The following is a 17,514-nucleotide window of genomic DNA, read 5'->3' as shown; positions in this document are numbered from 1 at the left end:
ACACTTTTGACTGGTCCTCACACTTATGACCATCCTCACATTTATGCCCGTGCAGCATTCTTAACAACCATGTCACTCATTTCACAACTGCTTCTCTTCACCATGGTGATAAGATAGGGAAAAAAACATAAAATGTGAGGACAGTCGTAAGTTCGAGGACTGGTCAAAAGTGCGAGGACCAGTCAAAAATAACTTTTTCAGCCCTCTGAGTAGTCCATATGCAAAAAGGACTAACCAGAGGGCTGAAAAAAGTCATTTCTGACAGGTCCTCACACTTTTGACTGGTCCTCACACTTATGACCATCCTCACATTTATGCCCGTGCAGCATTCTTAACAACCATGTCACTCATTTCACAACTGCTTCTCTTCACCATGATGACAAGATAGGGCAAAAATGTAAAATGTGAGGACAGTCGTAAGTTCGAGGACTGGTCAAAAGTGCGAGGACCAGTCAAAAATAACTTTTTCAGCCCTCTGAGTAGTCCATATGCACAAAAGGACTAACCAGAGGGCTGAAAAAAGTCATTTCTGACAGGTCCTCGCACTTTTGATTGGTCCTCACACTTATGACCATCCTCACATTTATGCCCGTGCAGCATTCTTAACAACCATGTCACTCATTTCACAACTGCTTCTCTTCACCATGGTGATAAGATAGGGAAAAAAACATAAAATGTGAGGACAGTCGTAAGTTCGAGGACTGGTCAAAAGTGCGAGGACCAGTCAAAAATAACTTTTTCAGCCCTCTGAGTAGTCCATATGCACAAAAGGACTAACCAGAGGGCTGAAAAAAGTCATTTCTGACAGGTCCTCACACTTTTGACTGGTCCTCACACTTATGACCATCCTCACATTTATGCCCGTGCAGCATTCTTAACAACCATGTCACTCATTTCACAACTGCTTCTCTTCACCATGGTGATAAGATAGGGAAAAAAACATAAAATGTGAGGACAGTCGTAAGTTCGAGGACTGGTCAAAAGTGCGAGGACCAGTCAAAAATAACTTTTTCAGCCCTCTGAGTAGTCCATATGCACAAAAGGACTAACCAGAGGGCTGAAAAAAGTCATTTCTGACAGGTCCTCACACTTTTGACTGGTCCTCACACTTATGACCATCCTCACATTTATGCCCGTGCAGCATTCTTAACAACCATGTCACTCATTTCACAACTGCTTCTCTTCACCATGGTGATAAGATAGGGAAAAAAACATAAAATGTGAGGACAGTCGTAAGTTCGAGGACTGGTCAAAAGTGCGAGGACCAGTCAAAAATAACTTTTTCAGCCCTCTGAGTAGTCCATATGCAAAAAGGACTAACCAGAGGGCTGAAAAAAGTCATTTCTGACAGGTCCTCACACTTTTGACTGGTCCTCACACTTATGACCATCCTCACATTTATGCCCGTGCAGCATTCTTAACAACCATGTCACTCATTTCACAACTGCTTCTCTTCACCATGGTGATAAGATAGGGAAAAAAACATAAAATGTGAGGACAGTCGTAAGTTCGAGGACTGGTCAAAAGTGCGAGGACCAGTCAAAAATAACTTTTTCAGCCCTCTGAGTAGTCCATATGCACAAAAGGACTAACCAGAGGGCTGAAAAAAGTCATTTCTGACAGGTCCTCACACTTTTGACTGGTCCTCACACTTATGACCATCCTCACATTTATGCCCGTGCAGCATTCTTAACAACCATGTCACTCATTTCACAACTGCTTCTCTTCACCATGGTGATAAGATAGGGAAAAAAACATAAAATGTGAGGACAGTCGTAAGTTCGAGGACTGGTCAAAAGTGCGAGGACCAGTCAAAAATAACTTTTTCAGCCCTCTGAGTAGTCCATATGCACAAAAGGACTAACCAGAGGGCTGAAAAAAGTCATTTCTGACAGGTCCTCACACTTTTGACTGGTCCTCACACTTATGACCATCCTCACATTTATGCCCGTGCAGCATTCTTAACAACCATGTCACTCATTTCACAACTGCTTCTCTTCACCATGATGACAAGATAGGGCAAAAATGTAAAATGTGAGGACAGTCGTAAGTTCGAGGACTGGTCAAAAGTGCGAGGACCAGTCAAAAATAACTTTTTCAGCCCTCTGAGTAGTCCATATGCATAAAAGGATACAGTAATTGAGAGGGATGAAGGAAGGGAAGGGAAATTAGAGTAGGAGTGACGGTTAAGAGAGGGAGGAAGAGAGGAGGAGAAGGAGAAAGGAAGAGGAAGTAGGGAGGAGAAGAAGAGGGGGGGAAGAGAAAGTAAGAAGGAAAGAAAAGAGAGTGGTGGTAGGTTTGAGGAGAAAGATTGCTGTACAATAAAAAAGATGAAAGGGAAGAAAGCCAACCCCAAACAAATATAAAGATAATAATAATAATAATAATAATAATAATAATAATTTTATTTCTATACCGCCCTTCTCCCGAAGGACTCAGGGCGGTGTACAGCCTATTTAAAAACACAAACAAAACAATGATATAAAATTTAAAATAATTAAATAAATGGCTCAAATTTAAAACCCCAATAAATTTAAATACCCCAATTTAAAACTATTGCATTGATAGTCCGGCCTGGCGGAACAACAGGGTCTTCAATGCGCAGCGAAACACCCGGAGGTCAGATATCTTACGAATTTCCGGGGGCAGTTCATTCCACAGGGCTGGGGCTCCCACAGAGAAGGCCCTCCCCCTGGGCGTCGCCAGCCGACATAACTTGGCTGACGGCACCCTGAGGAGACCCTCTCTGTGGGAACGAACTGGTCGGTGGGAGGCTATTGGTGGCAGAAGACGGTCTCGGAGGTACCCGGGTCCTATGCCATGGAGCGCTTTAAAGGTGGTAACCAACACCTTGAATTGCACCCGGAAGACCACCGGGAGCCAGTGCAGCTCGCGCAGGAGGGGTGTCACATGGGCATAACGGGTTGCGCCCATAACCACCCGCGCGGCCGCATTCTGGACCAGCTGGAGCCTCCGAGTGCTCTTCAAGGGGAGCCCCATGTAGAGAGCATTACAATAGTCCAACCGGGAAGTAACAAGGGCATGAGTGACCGTGCGCAGGGCGTCCCGATCCAGAAAGGGCTGCAACTGGCGAATCAGGCGAACCTGATAAAAGGCCCCCCTGGCCACGGCCGTCATATGCTCTTCTAAAGACAGCCGTGCATCCAGGAGGACACCCAGATTGCGAGCCCTCTCCGTGGGGGGCAAAGATTCACCCCCAATAGTCAGCGATGGCACCTGCTGACTATATCGGGGCGCCGGGAGCCACAGCCACTCGGTCTTGGAGGGGTTGAGTCTGAGCCTGTTCCTCCCCATCCAGGCCCGCACGGCCTCCAGGCAGCGGGACATCACATCAAGTCAAAAGATATTAAGATAAAGAATGAATTGTTAAACTTTAAAGAATAAAAGAGAACAAATATGAATAAATAGCAATAATTAGAAACACACATACATACAATGTATTTTCTTTGAACAGAATATTTGGCTGGTTCACAAATTTAAACAGTGTTTAGTCATTTCAATTAAATTTACAATTTCTATATTTCCTTTTTGCCATATTTATTCCTCATCTATTTTTTTAAAAAAACAATATTACCCTTCATCCTCATCTCTAATCTTAATCAAATTCAATTTTTCCCTTCTATTCTATTTTATACCCCTTCCCATTGTCATCTATTTTTATATCCATCCTCACATTGGTTAATTATGTAATTATGTAATACAGTTGTTTAATACAAATCCAACATTTTAATATAAATCAATTAGTTATATAACTATCTTTTTTGTATATTAATCAATATGAACATGAATATTCCAATTATTTCCATGCAATCCAATTTCTTACAAATCAATTAATTATACTTACCAATAATAATAAACCAAATAATTTCCCCCATATATTCCTCTAAACCACAACTTAACCATTTCTGCTTTCAACACAGTATACAATTAATATCTCAATTATTACAATTCCCTAGTTAAAAAGAGCTTTTTTTTCTTTTGTGTTTTAAAATCTTGAACTCTCCTCTTTTGCCCTAAATAATTTTCCATTGTTTGCACTTACCTTTTTTGGTGAGGAAAAGGAAAATAAATCTGCTGCCTAATTTTCCAACGTTGCAAGCAAACCGCAAAGCCAACAGCCTGTTTTACTTTCGCTTTCGTTTTGAGCTTGGTTTGCACAAAGAGGAAAAAAAACTGAGCAATTTAGCAAGAGCAGAGCCCTGTGCAAATCAGCTGAGAGGGGGAAGCCGAGCTAATTAATGTAGGGCGGCCCTTTGAAGCCCCGCGGCAAGAGTTTAAACAGGTTTTTTCCCTCTAGCCATCAGCGGGGATTCAGGAGGCAGCCGGGAACCAGGAGGCAGAATGAAAAATCGGGACTTTTTTAAAACGCCGCGGGACGCGGGACAAATTGCTCAAAAGCGGGACGTCTGGTCACCTTAGACTAGGGGTGACATGAGACCAGTGTTCCAATATCTAAGTGCGTGCTACAAAGAAGAGGGAGTCAAGTTATTCTCCAAAGCACCTGAGGGCAGGACAAGAAGCAACAGATGGAAACTAATCAAGGGGAGAGCAACCTAGAACTAAGGAGGAATTTCCTGACAGTGAGAACAATTAGTCAGTGGAACAACCTGCCTCCAGAAGTTGTAAATGCTCCAACACTGGAAGTTTTATAGAAGAGATTGGAAAAACCATTTGTCTGAAGAGGTGTAGGGTTTCCTGCCTAAGCAGGGGGTTGGACTAGAAGACCTCTAAGGTCCCTTCCAACTCTGTTATTCTATGCTATCTGCAGGATTTTTATACCATAGCAATCATATGATTCTCAGTGATATGGATTTCTTCCAAAAGGCGGGGAAATCCTTTGTAATTTTGTTTCCTACAATCCTGAACATTTGAACAAAATATTTTCATCTTTTTTCTGGCTTCCAGACATTTCCACCAGTGGTGGGTTCCTCCCGGTTTGGCCCGGTTCAGCCGAGCTGGTAGCGGTGATGATATGATGTCACTGAACAGGTTCTCTTTGTTCGGGAGCTGCCCCCCCCCCGCGTTATTCTTACCTTTTATTTGACCCCACCCCCAATCTATTGCTGCCTCCCGAGTCCTAGCTGATCAGCTAGAAGGAAAAAAACTGTTTAAACTCTTGCCGCAGGGCTTCAAAGGGCCACCCTACAGTTGATCAGTGTTAAAAGGCACTGTGGTGGTAGACTGGTGCCTCCAAAAACAAATGAGTAGACCAGTGCCTCCAAAAACAAATGGGTAGACTGGTGACTCAAAAAACAAATGGGTAGACCAGTGCCTCCAAAAACAAATTGGTAGACCGGTGCCTCCAAAAACAAATGGGTAGACAGGTACAGCTCTGCAAGCAGTTAAAAGCCTGGTAGACCAGTACCTCTGCTAAATCCTAAAGAATTGTCACGTGACCATCAAGCCATGCCCACAAAATAAGCCACGCCCATAGAACCCGTAGTAAAAAAATTTAGAACCCACCCCATTCCCACTATAGATACCGATTAACCCCTACAGTGATAGGATATGAGGGTTGGAAGGGACCTCCCAGCTCATGTAGTCCAACCGCTTTCTTACTGCAGGCATCCACTATACAAGCCCCAACAGGAACTCTTGCCTCACAATCAGGAGGTTGTGAGTTCGATTCTAGGTAGAGGCAGATGTAGGGTCTCTTGCTTGGGCAGGGGGTTGGACTAAATCAGGGGTCTGCAACCTTAAACACTCAAAGAGCCATTTCGACCCGTTTCCCATAGAAAAGAAAACACCGGGAGCCACAAAACCCTTCCCATGCCTGACTATTTCTTGAGCGGCCACAAAACTAGCAAATGTAGTTGAATTAAATGTTCTGGTTTCTTCTGAAACTTTTCTTTTCTTGGATTTATCCATGGTTGGCCTACCGGGGGTTGAAAAGCTCTATAAATCACGTGCCGGCGGGTATTGCACATTTGCGCTTGTGATGCATATTTTGAGTGACAGGGAGCCCCAGCAGAGGGGTGAAAGAGCCACATGTGGCTCCAGAGCCGCAGGTTGCTGACCCCTGGACTAGATGACCTGCAAGATCCCTTCCAACTCTGTTAATCTGTTAAAATCCAGTCCATTTACTGTAAAACCTCTGCTGTTTTAAGAAAACCAGACAGCATCTTACATAGGGCTGCCAGATGTCCACTATTTGAGCGGACAGTCTTTTTTCACATTATGTTCACTATTTTTTTTCACAAAATAGTGGACATTTTTTTTATTCAAAAGCTTTATGATGAAATGGTACGTAATCTAAAGCTGTACAGTCTAAGAGAATAAGGATAGGAGAATCACGTTTTGTCTTTTTTTTATAAGTTAGAATGAGACAAAGATCGAATATCCATTGAACTCGATTCTCCGAAAAAATTAATGATGAGATTAAAATAAAAATATATTATAAAATTATGTACAGTTCACATTTTTAAAATGTATTGTAGCTTGTGTCGACTGACCTAAAATGGCGTCGAGTGATGAGAGTGACAGCGGCGAGATTTCGAATTCTTTAAAACGAAAGAGAGGAGTGTGCAAATACACCAAAGACTGGGAAGCTACTTTTGCATGGATTACCAACAACGAAACCGACAGAACAAATACAACAGCCTACTGTAAATTGTGTCAGAAATCGTTCACAATTGAATATAACGGTATAAAAGCTGTCACACAGCATGCAAGCACAGAAAATCATTTAGATAAGAAGAAAATAGCTTCCAGCAACAAGCGAATCAATTCGTTTTTCATTGTTAAAGACTCCTCTTTTAGTGAATTTTTTTTATTTTTTTACTACTTACCCCCCCTCCCCCCCGCTTGTCCGCTATTTTTTGGAAGCAGACCTGGCAACCCTAGGGAGGAAAAATGCTCAACTTGAATCTCCTTCCTTTAATTTGGTCTTGAATTTCCGTTTCATTTCACCAGAGTAACTATTGTCTCTTCTGGCATTTACAGTGGCTGATTTGGCAAACCAGAGTTGTTTCAGATTGTGGGGTTGTTGGTTCTAGAACAGCTCCTTGTTTCAGGTTCACAAAAATGGGGGTGGGGGAGTTAATCCTGATTAAACACGAGGCCCTGAGAAGCCTATTAAATGGACGGTATTTCATGTCCTGCCAGCAGACCAATTAGCCGGGAGCTATTAATTAAGAAAGAAGGCTTTTTCCCTAACCTCGCCTCCTTATAAAAACAAGAAGCGGTTTCTGCTGTGTGATAGAAGCTGGCTGGCAACAGTCCTTTGATTTCTGCAAAAGTCCTTTCGGTGAAGGGTGAAGCCAGCCCTTTGTACGCTTTCGGCTGCTTGTATCTCTCTGATCAAGGATCAGAGGGCCATTGCAACTGAGGTGTTTGCCGTAGCAAATAAAGTCTCTTTAAAATGGTCATTCCAGAACAAGTAGCTTCATCAAGAAGTGGGCTGCTGACGATTCGCACAGGTTCAGGTGAACTGGTAGTTAAGATTCCGCGCAGTTCATCGAAACGGCAAATCCCACCACTGGCTGGCCCCGCCCCTGCTTGTTTTTCGGATTGTTTTCTGGGCTGTTTTTAGCCATTTTCAGGCCAAAATTGACCCAAAAATGGCCTGAAAACGGCGGGGAAAAAACGGCGCAAAAAACGGCCTGAAACAGCCCCTGAAACAGCCCCAAAAACGGCCCAAAAATGGCCCAAAAATGGATTGAAAATAGCCCCAAAAATGCCCCAAAAATGATAAAAAATGGCTCCAAAAACTGCCTGAAAATGGCCCAAAAAACGACCAAAAAACAGGCCGAAATATGGGTGGGGCCAGCCAGTGGTGGGATTAGCCTTAACTGGCTGAATCCTACCTCTGCCTTTGAGGCGAGTGGTCAGGAGGTGGGACTGGGTGTGATGAGTGATGTCACCCACCCAATCACATGACCAACCGGCCACGCCTACCCAGCCAGAGAACCGGTTGTTAAGTTATTCAAGTCCCACCACTGGTCATGCCCCCTGGCCACACCCACCCCAACAACACCCACCCACCCAGTCATTAGGGCAGAGAACCGGTTGTTAAACTATTTTCAACCCACCACTGGCTTCATCACTATTGCCAGGCGCAAGCAACCAGAATCATTTGTGAGTAGCCTCAAGCAGAATTCTCAAAGCTGGGGTTTTTTTTGTTTTCTCCTTGAAGACATTTCCCTTCTCATCCAAGAAGCTTCTTCAGTTCTGACTGAAGAACTGAAGAAGCTTCTTGGATGAGAAGCGAAACGTCTTCAAGGAAAAAAACAAACACAAAAGCCCAGTTGCCTTTTTTTTTTTTTTTTTTATAAATTTTTATTATAATCCAACATACACAGACAAACACAGACATTTAAACAAACTATACATAAACTAACTATACAATAAAATCAAGTCCTGGGACTTGAGCTTTGAAGTAGAGTTACCTCGGTAATTATATATCAATATATCTGTACATATTATACTTCATCATATATCAGTATTTATATAATGATATTTCATTTTATTTCTGTATTTGGATATAGTTGGATGGTATTTCCTTAATTCGTGTCCTTTTTTCCTAACCAGTTATACCATTTTTGCCAAATTAGGTAATAGTCTGAGTCTTCTTTTCCCTGAATTTCTTTGGTCAGTTTATCCATTTCCGCACATTCCATTGTTTTTTGTATTACTTTTTCCTCTGTTGGCGTATTTTCCAATTTCCACATCTGTGCAAAGGCGATTCTGGCAGCGGTTAGGATGTGTATGATTAGGTATTGTATCTCTTTTTTATAATCTTTTGTGAGTATTCCTAATAAGTATGTTTCCGGTCTGAGGGGTACTTTTTGGGTGGTGATTTCTTCCAACTGACTTTGAATTGTTTTCCAAAATTTTTTAACTTTTGGACATGACCACCACATGTGGTAGTAAGTCCCCTTCTGTGTTTTGCATTTCCAGCAGTTCTGATTAGTGTTGGGGAACATCTTTGCCAGCCGTGCAGGGGGGAGATGCCATCTGTAAAACATCTTATATGTATTTTCCTTATAGGGCACGGACATTGTCAGTTTAGTATTGACTTTCCACATTTTTTCCCATTTTTCTAGATTAATATTATATCCAAAATTTTTAGCCCAAATAATCATATTTTCCTTCACCACTTCTTCTTCCAGTTTGTATTTAAGCAAATAATTGTATATTTTAGTTATTAGTTTATCCTCTGATTGCATTATGATTTTGTCTAATTCATTTCTTTCTTTTTGGATTCCAAATTTTTTCATATCGCTTTTATATCTTGATTTTATCTGTAAATACGTCCACCAATCAATGTCCGTGCCCTGTTGTCTCAATTCCTCTGTTGTTTTTATATCTCCCTCTGTGTTCAGCAATTCGTCGTAGGTCTTCATTTTATTCATATCCATTGTGTTCGGGTAGATTTGTGCTTCCATGGTTGATATCCATCTTGGAATTTTATCATAATGTTTCCTTCTTATTTCAATCCAGATTTTTGCCAGTGCTCCTCTAATGTAGTGTCTCCTAAAGTGCTCATGCTGTCTGGGCTTTTCCTCCCATAGGAATGCGTGCCAACCTTTGAACAGATCGAATCCTTCTAGAGCTAATATTCGTTTGTCTTTGAGTGTCATCCAATCCTTGATCCAAGTTAGGGCTGTTGCAATGTAATAGGTTTGCCAATCTGGCAATCCCAGGCCGCCTCTTTCTTTGGTATCTTGCAGGTGTTTCAATTTAATCCTGGCTCTCTTCCCCTGCCATATATATTTGGATATCATTTTATCGAGGTCTTTAAAATATGTTTTCCCCGGATTTATCGGTATTGTTCTGAATAAATATAACATTTTTGGTAAAATAGTCATTTTAATTGAAGCAATTTTGCCTAATAATGATAATTTTAATTTACTCCATGTCTCTAAGTCCTTCTGTATCTGTTTAAGCAATTTAATGTAGTTATCTTCTTTTAATGATGATACTTTATTGGTGAGCCAAATTCCTAAATATTTTATTTTGGTTGTTGTTTGTATTCCTAACGCCTCTTCCAGCTCTTCCTCCTGGGGTTTTATCAAATTTTTAGTTAGTAATTTAGTTTTTTGTCTATTAATTTTCAAACCTGCCACTTCGCCATATTGTTCTATCTTCCTTAATAAATTCAATCCTGAATGTATCGGTTGCTCTAATATAAATACTACGTCATCCGCGAATGCTTGTAGTTTATATTCCTGGTTTTTGGTTCTTAATCCTTTTATTTCATTGTCATTCCTAATTTCGTTCAATAGGGGCTCTAGTGCTAATATGTATAGTATAGGAGAGAGGGGGCATCCTTGTCTCACTCCTTTGGATATTTTAAATTGGTCTGTTGTCTCTCCATTTATCCATATTCTTGCAATTTGATCTGAATATATTGTTTTGATCATATTAAGAAATTTCTCGCCAGTTCCCATTTTTTCTAGTTGCAATATTAATATCTGACTGAAGAACTGAAGAAGCTTCTTGGATGAGAAGCGAAACGTCTTCAAGGAAAAAAACAAACACAAAAGCCCAGTTGCCTTTTGAAAAAAAAAAAGCACCTTTGGGACAACCATGACCTGGATGACTGAGAATCTCCATAGACCTCAAGCAGTCGTTTCCCTTACTTACTGTTCTGCCCCAGCTACGGACCCCAAAGAACTCAGCACACACAAAGTCTGTACAAACCTTACTTTACTAAATTAAATCAGACTTTTTCAAACAAAAGCTGTTAATTAACTTTCTTAACAGCCTACAAGAATCCAAAGAATAAATAATCGTAATCTTACTGTGGTTGGCAGAATGCCCAGAAGCAATTTGCAGGAAAACTGACAAGAGAGAAACAAGAGCCGAATCAAACGTTTCTGGAATCAAGACGCAAAGGAATATGAATGAAGTTGTTTCCTGCAAATTGCATCAGTCGTCATCCTTCCTTAAACAGGCTAAGGGAGTGGCCAATTAGCCCCAAGCCTTACTCTCGAGGAGACCTCCTCCTGAGAAGCCACTCCTGCCTTTTGGCAGCTCTGCACACCTGTGCATCGAGAAGAAGCTCCTCCTCTTCTTCCGCTTCACTTATGGGAGCTTCTGGAAGTTCTGAAGGCCCTGGCTGAATCCCCGCCTCTGGCACCACATCTTCTCCAGCCTCCTCATTGTCCGACTCGAGTCCCAGCTGCTGGCGCAACACCACACCAGCCTCCTCGCTGTCTGAATCAGCTACTAGCTGCACAGGCCGCTGATGGGCCACAACACTTACAACCATTCGTTCAGTGACCGTTCCAAGTTACAACGGCGCTGAAAAAAATGTCTTACAGTGGTTTTTCACACTTAGGAACGTGGCAGCATTCCAATGGATCACAATTTGGATGCTTCGCAACTGGCATGTAGTTATGACGGTTGCAGTGTCCTGAGGTCACGTGATCCCCTTTTGCGAACTTCTGACAAGCAAAGTCAATGGGGAAGCCAGATTCATTTTACAACCATGTTGCTCATTGAACAACCGCAGCGATTCGCTTAACAACTGTGGCAAGAAAGGTTGCAAAATAGGTGTCCGTAAACATCAACAAAAGACATGATCGAAAGATATGATGAAAACTCCTTAATTTCACAACATATGGACAGATTTAATCATAGTGTCAGCTGGGAAGTTGTGACCATCCTAAATTAAGCCATGTCCAAAAATGCCAGGGGATTTCTGAAAGTCTGGCACTTTGATAAATTAGTCATCAAATGACACATAGACATAAACAATATCTACATACTGTGCAAAAGAGACACTCAACAAACCAAAAAGGGAACAAAAAGACCCAAACACCTTCCCACCACCAATCAGCACCTAGATAAGCATAGATTAACTCCAAGATTAACCTAAGATCAGCAATCAAGTAAACAATACCCCAATGAAGGAACTGCCAAACAAGCCAACAGTAAACAGCCCAACCAAAAAACCTCTAACAATGTCCCAGGGCAAGCCATTAGAACCATGATGGCGAATCTATGGCACGCGTGCCACAGGTGGCACACGGAGCCATATCAGTGGGCATGCACGTGCCAGCCAGCTGATTTCCAGGCCTTCTGGGCCCACCGGAAGTCGGGAAACAGGCCGTTTCCGGCCTCCGGAGGGCCTCCGAAGTGGGTGGGTAGGGAAGGCTGTTTTTGCCCTCCCCAGGCTCTGGAGCCTAGGGAGGGTGAAAAACTGTGCCATTGTGTGGCAAAAGCAGAGGACGCAGGGGGATTGCACGCACATGTGCGGGGGGTGGGGGGCATAGAATTATGGGTGTGGGCACGCATGCGTGTGACCCCCCCCGCGTTCCCCCCCCACTTTTGGCACACGATGGCAAAAAGGTTAGCCATCACTGCACTAGAATATAAACTGAGATCAAACCTCACTCCTTACTAACACTGATGATGTTCCCTACTTGGGTAATGAAACATCTGCAAGGAAAAACAATCAAGCTCAGAGAACACCAAGGACCCCTCATTTCAACCCTGAGGTACAAATATTCTCCTTTAATAGCTATCAATAACTCCATACCCTACATAACACTCTCCCAGATGTATCTTTGGCTCTTGAACACTCTGGAGGAACAATATTTTGATCCCAACGCAGTGTGGAAGAAATGCAGAGAAATTGCTTTGCTCAGGATTAACGGCACAGTAAATTAAAGCAGCTTTTAAATTGGAATTGCATCTACAGCATATGTAAGCAAAAGAGAATTCCCATAGAGTCATAGGATGAACCATAGGAATGGAAGAGTTGGAGAAGGCAGGAGATTTCATCAAGTCCAATTTCCTGACATTTCAAAAAGAATGTAGAGATCACCTTAGGATGAATTATAGAAGGTGAAATGGCAACTAAATTGGGGATAGAAGCAAGATCATGTAAAATGTTAATACCATTCTACAATGCCTTGGTAAGATCACACTTGGAACATTGCATCCAGTTTTGGTCGCCACGATGTAAAAAAAGATGTTGAGACTCTAGAAAGAGTGCAGAGAAGAACAACAAAGATGATTAGGGGACTGGAGGCTAAAACATATAAAGAACGGTTGCTGGAATTGGGTATGTCTCATTTAATGAAAAAAAGGACTAGGGGAGACATGATAGCAGTCTACCAATATTTGAGGGGCTGTCACAAAGAAGAAGAGGGAGTCAAGCTATTCTATAAAGCACCTGAAGGAAGGACAAGAAGCAATGGATGGAGACTAATCAAGGAGAGAAGCAACTTAGAACTAAGGAGAAATTTCCTGATAATGAGAACAATAAATCAATGGAACAAGCATTTGCCTTCCATTGAGGACCTGTATACTGCATGAGTCAAAAAGAGGGCTGTGAAAATATTTACAGACCCCTCACATCCTGGACATAAACTGTTTCCACTCCTACCCTCAAAACAATGCTATAGAGCACTGCACACCAGAACAACTAGACACAAAGATAGTTTTTTCCCAAACGCCATCACTCTGCCAAACAAATAATTCCCTCAACACTATCAAGCTATTTACTAAGTCTGCACTACTATTAATCTTCTCATCTTCTCATCATTCCCATCACCCATCTCCTCCCACTTATGACTGCATGACTGTAACTTTGTTGCTTGTATCCTTACGATTTATAATGATATTGTTTCCTGATTGCTTATTTGTACCCTATGTCTATCATTAAGTGTTGTACCTTATGATTCTTGATGAACGTATCTTTTATTTTATGTAAAATGAGAGCATGTGCACCAAGACAAATTCCTTGTGTGTCCAATCACGCTTGGCCAATAAAAATTCTATTCTATTCTATTCTGAAATGATACCTGCACCTTGATTCTGTTTTGTATGAGACAAGGCAGAGAGAAACTCTATCAAGATTCTGTTATAATTCTGGAACTTTGCTGTTCTATACATTGACAGCAGCAAGAATGTTTTATGCCCAAAAATGGAAAGATACTTTATCTACTACTTTGGATGAATAGCTGGAAAAATTGATGGAAGTAGCAGAGATGGCTAAAATGGATGGCTTTAATTAAAGAAAGAAAAGGATATATCCAACTTTCTTTCTACTTGGAAATTGCTCCTGGACTTTGTGCTCGGGTTGGGAAAAAAATGAAACTTTGACTCTGGGTTTCACTCACTTAACAACTGTCTTGTTTAGCAACAGAAATTTTGGACTCAATTCTGGTCGTAAGTCGAGGATTACCTGTAACTTACATTTTGATACAGGTAGTCCTCAACTTATGACCGGTTGCTTAGCAACCATTTGAAATTACAATCTACCTGAGAAAGGAGACTTACAACACAGATCTGAAGTTTTAATGCTTGCTCCGCCCACCCAGACGGTCACATGACTGCACTTCATGCTTTTTCAACATGGCTGCATTTACGGCCATTTGCAGCATCCCACGATCACATGCCCGTGATTTACAACATTTTTGCCCAAACCTGGTATTTGCTGCTGCCTTTGGACAAAACCACAGCAAAGTCATCAATGGGTTCGTTTAATGACCGCAGTGTTCACTTAACAACAATGGTGTTCATTTTACAACTGCCCTGTTCATGTAATGACCACTGCAAAAAAAATTGTAAAATTGTTTTACAAAAATTGTAGTTTACAACCCTAATTGGCAGATCCATTATGGTCATAACGTGAGAACTACTGAGAGTATTTTCACGGTGTGGTTTTGTGGCTTCTAACAACTTTAAACAACAAGCCAACCCCAGCTGTTTAGATTATAGCCACTGTATCTCCCTGCTCACTTACAGATTCTGTGCCAAATGGAAACGGTATCACTCTGAGCTCCGTCTTTGTAGTAGGCCCAGATGGATATTTTATATTCAGTATTTTCTTTCAAACCAGGCAAAATGGAAGATGCCAAGTTTCCAGCAACGGATATCTGTGGAAAAAACAAAGAGTATCAGCTGCATTTCCAGTTATTATAAAAATTAAATTGGAAAAAAAAATTAAAATGGTTACAGTTAATCCTCGACTTGCTTTTATGGAACTTTCAAAGTTACAACAAGCGTCGAAAAAAAGGACTTATGGCCTGTCCTCGCATTTATGGCTGTGGGAAGCCCCACCCCACCCCACCAAAGAATGAAATATTTGGGGGAAATATTAAGAGGCAGGATACTATATTTCCCTAAAGGACAAATGGAGAAACGTGCTCTTAAAGACAGAAAGCAGACTCAGTCTTTCTTAATAGCCCCCAGCAGATATTTTGTGCCCATTATGTATTTTATTTTATTTATTTAGTTAGTTAGTTAGTTCAATTTATATGCCGCCCTTCTCCGGAGATTCAGGGCGGCTTACAATGCGTTAAGCAATAGCCTTCATACTTTTGTATATACCTGCTTAGTAGGGCATTTGGGGGGGGGGCCCTAAGCAGTGTTCTTTTTTATACAATGTCAGCTTATTGCCCCCACAATCCAGGTCCTCATTTTACCTACCTCGGAAGGATGGAAGGCTGAGTCAACCTTGAGCCTGGTGAGATTCGAATTTGCAGTAATTGCAGGCAGCTGGTGCTAGTTAACAGCACTTTAGTCTGCTGCACCACCAAGGCTTTAAAGAAAGATTGGGTCAACCTATTCACAAAACAAAAAAACTTCACCTCCAAGGATGGGATTCAAATTTACATTCTCCTCCACCCAAAATTTAAGAACAGAACATGAGCCTTTAGGACAGGGGTGTGAAACAGGATTTCTTCGCAGGCCGGATCAGCATTGTAGTTCTCCTCTGCGGCCTGACGGGGGGAGAGGGCGCAGAGCCGGGGAGTTGGGAGATGAGACAGACGCCTCCTGCAACATCCTGCTGGCCAAAACGAGGCGTAAGAGTCCCCCCTGCGCCAGTAGTGGGTTGCCCCTGGTTCGCACCGGTTCTATAGAACCGGTAGTAAAACCGGCGGGAGGCTCCACCCACCGACCCTGATGTCATCAAAATGCTTCTGCACATGCGCAGAAGAGCGCGCGAGAGAGAGAGCGAAGCGAGAGCGCGCAGCCCTGTTGCGAACCGGTAGTAAAGGTAAGTAGAACCCACCCCTGCCCCGCATGGCCTGTTTTCAGCCTCCATGACCTCCAGCAGCACTCTGCCAGCCAGGGTCCTCATGGGGCAGCCTCCAGGTGGCCCATTTTTGGCTGACAGAGTGATGCAGGAGGCCAGGGAAGCCAAAAACGGGCTGTGCAGGGGCCTCACGAGGCCTCCGCGTGGCCCATTTTTGGCTGGCAGAGTGATGCAGGAGGCCATGGAGAGGCACCGCGGGCCGATCCTTTGATATTACCAGGCCGGCCCCACGGGCCAGATTTAAGCACCCAGTGGACCGGATCCAGCCCGAGAGCCTTGAATTTACACCCCTGCTTTAGGACATAATAGAATTAAGCCACTATCTGTTGTGTGGTTCACCAGCAGCCTGCGGAGCTGTCAGCAGAGTCGGACAGCGATGAGGCTGAGGAAGAACATGGGCCAGTCCTGGAGGCTGGGGAAGGCCTGGATGAGGGCTCTCCGTCGGAGGCAGAAATGGGGCCAGAGCCATCGGGGAGTGATGTGCGGACTCCGGAGCCTCCAGAGGCTGATAGGAGTGAGGCAGAGGAACAGGAGGAGCCTGTTCCTAGTGCATGTATGAGAAGAGCTGCCAGAAAGCAAGAGCAGCTAAAGCAAAGAGGACGACTCGGGAGTAGGGCCAAGAGATGATTGGCCCCTCCCATAAGGCTTAAAAGACCAGCAACGGCTCTTGGCCTCTTTGTCAGAAAACAACGTTGAAAGTCTTGCTGCGCTTATCTCTTGTCGGCGTCTTCTGCTTTTGAACTTTTGCCAAGAGAAGCCTTTGGCAGCTTGCCTAATTATACCAAGGTTGGTGATTAGACTGAAGAATTTGTGTTATGAAGAGTTTGTTTTAATTTAGTTTGGACTACGCTGAGAATGAGTTAATTCTCAGCTGTTCTAATAAGGTCTGTTTGTTTTGGAACTGTTTGCGTCTAATACTACCTACTTGGGCCTGGGTCACAACACTACCATTTAGCAGAAGACGCGGAGATCATTACATTGCACAACCCCCTAGAACCCAAACTTCAAAGTCCCAGAAACCTATAAAGATCCATCCACTCATTCAACCATTTGTTCAGCTGACCCAGTACTGCTGTTGGTTCTGTTCATCATTAAACTTTCTTTCCAATCAGCTTCCATTTTATTTTATTCTCTGTTTGGATTTGAACCAGATGGATTTTCCTCCCAACACAACCATTACAGCATCCCCACGATCACATGTTCAGAATCGGGGCACTTGGCAACCGGTATGTATTCACGATGGTTGCAGCGTCCCAGGCAGTGGTGGGTTTAAAATTTTTTTACTACCGGTTCTGTGGGTGTGGTTTGGTGGTGTGGCATGGCATGGCATGGCATGGCATGGCTTGTTAGGCGTGGCTAGGTGGCAATGGCAGGGGAAGGATACTGTGAAATCTACATTCCTATTCTGCCCCAGCTACGGACCCCAAAGAACGCAGCACACACAAATTCTATACAAAGCTTATTTTACTCAAATAACTTAAGTAAATAAATAAAAT

General features: G+C 42.8%; 1 protein-coding gene across 1 annotated transcript in view; it reads right to left on the bottom strand.

Annotated features, from left to right (window-relative positions):
- The window catches only part of COL20A1 (collagen type XX alpha 1 chain), a 210,074-nt gene that overhangs the window by 135,534 nt on the left and 57,026 nt on the right, over positions 1-17,514 (bottom strand). Inside the window, exon 18 of the mRNA XM_070941127.1 lies at positions 14,723-14,855. Coding sequence (XP_070797228.1) covers positions 14,723-14,855 — 133 coding nt within the window. The remainder of the gene's footprint in view (positions 1-14,722; positions 14,856-17,514) is intronic.

The sequence above is a fragment of the Pituophis catenifer genome, unplaced genomic scaffold, assembly GCF_029215685.1.
Source record: "Pituophis catenifer annectens isolate HBS135680 unplaced genomic scaffold, rPitCat1.0.hap2 SCAF_3, whole genome shotgun sequence".
Lineage (NCBI taxonomy): Eukaryota > Metazoa > Chordata > Lepidosauria > Squamata > Colubridae > Pituophis > Pituophis catenifer.
The sequence above is the reverse complement of the archived record's forward strand: the minus strand, read 5'-3'. Positions and strand labels throughout refer to the sequence as shown.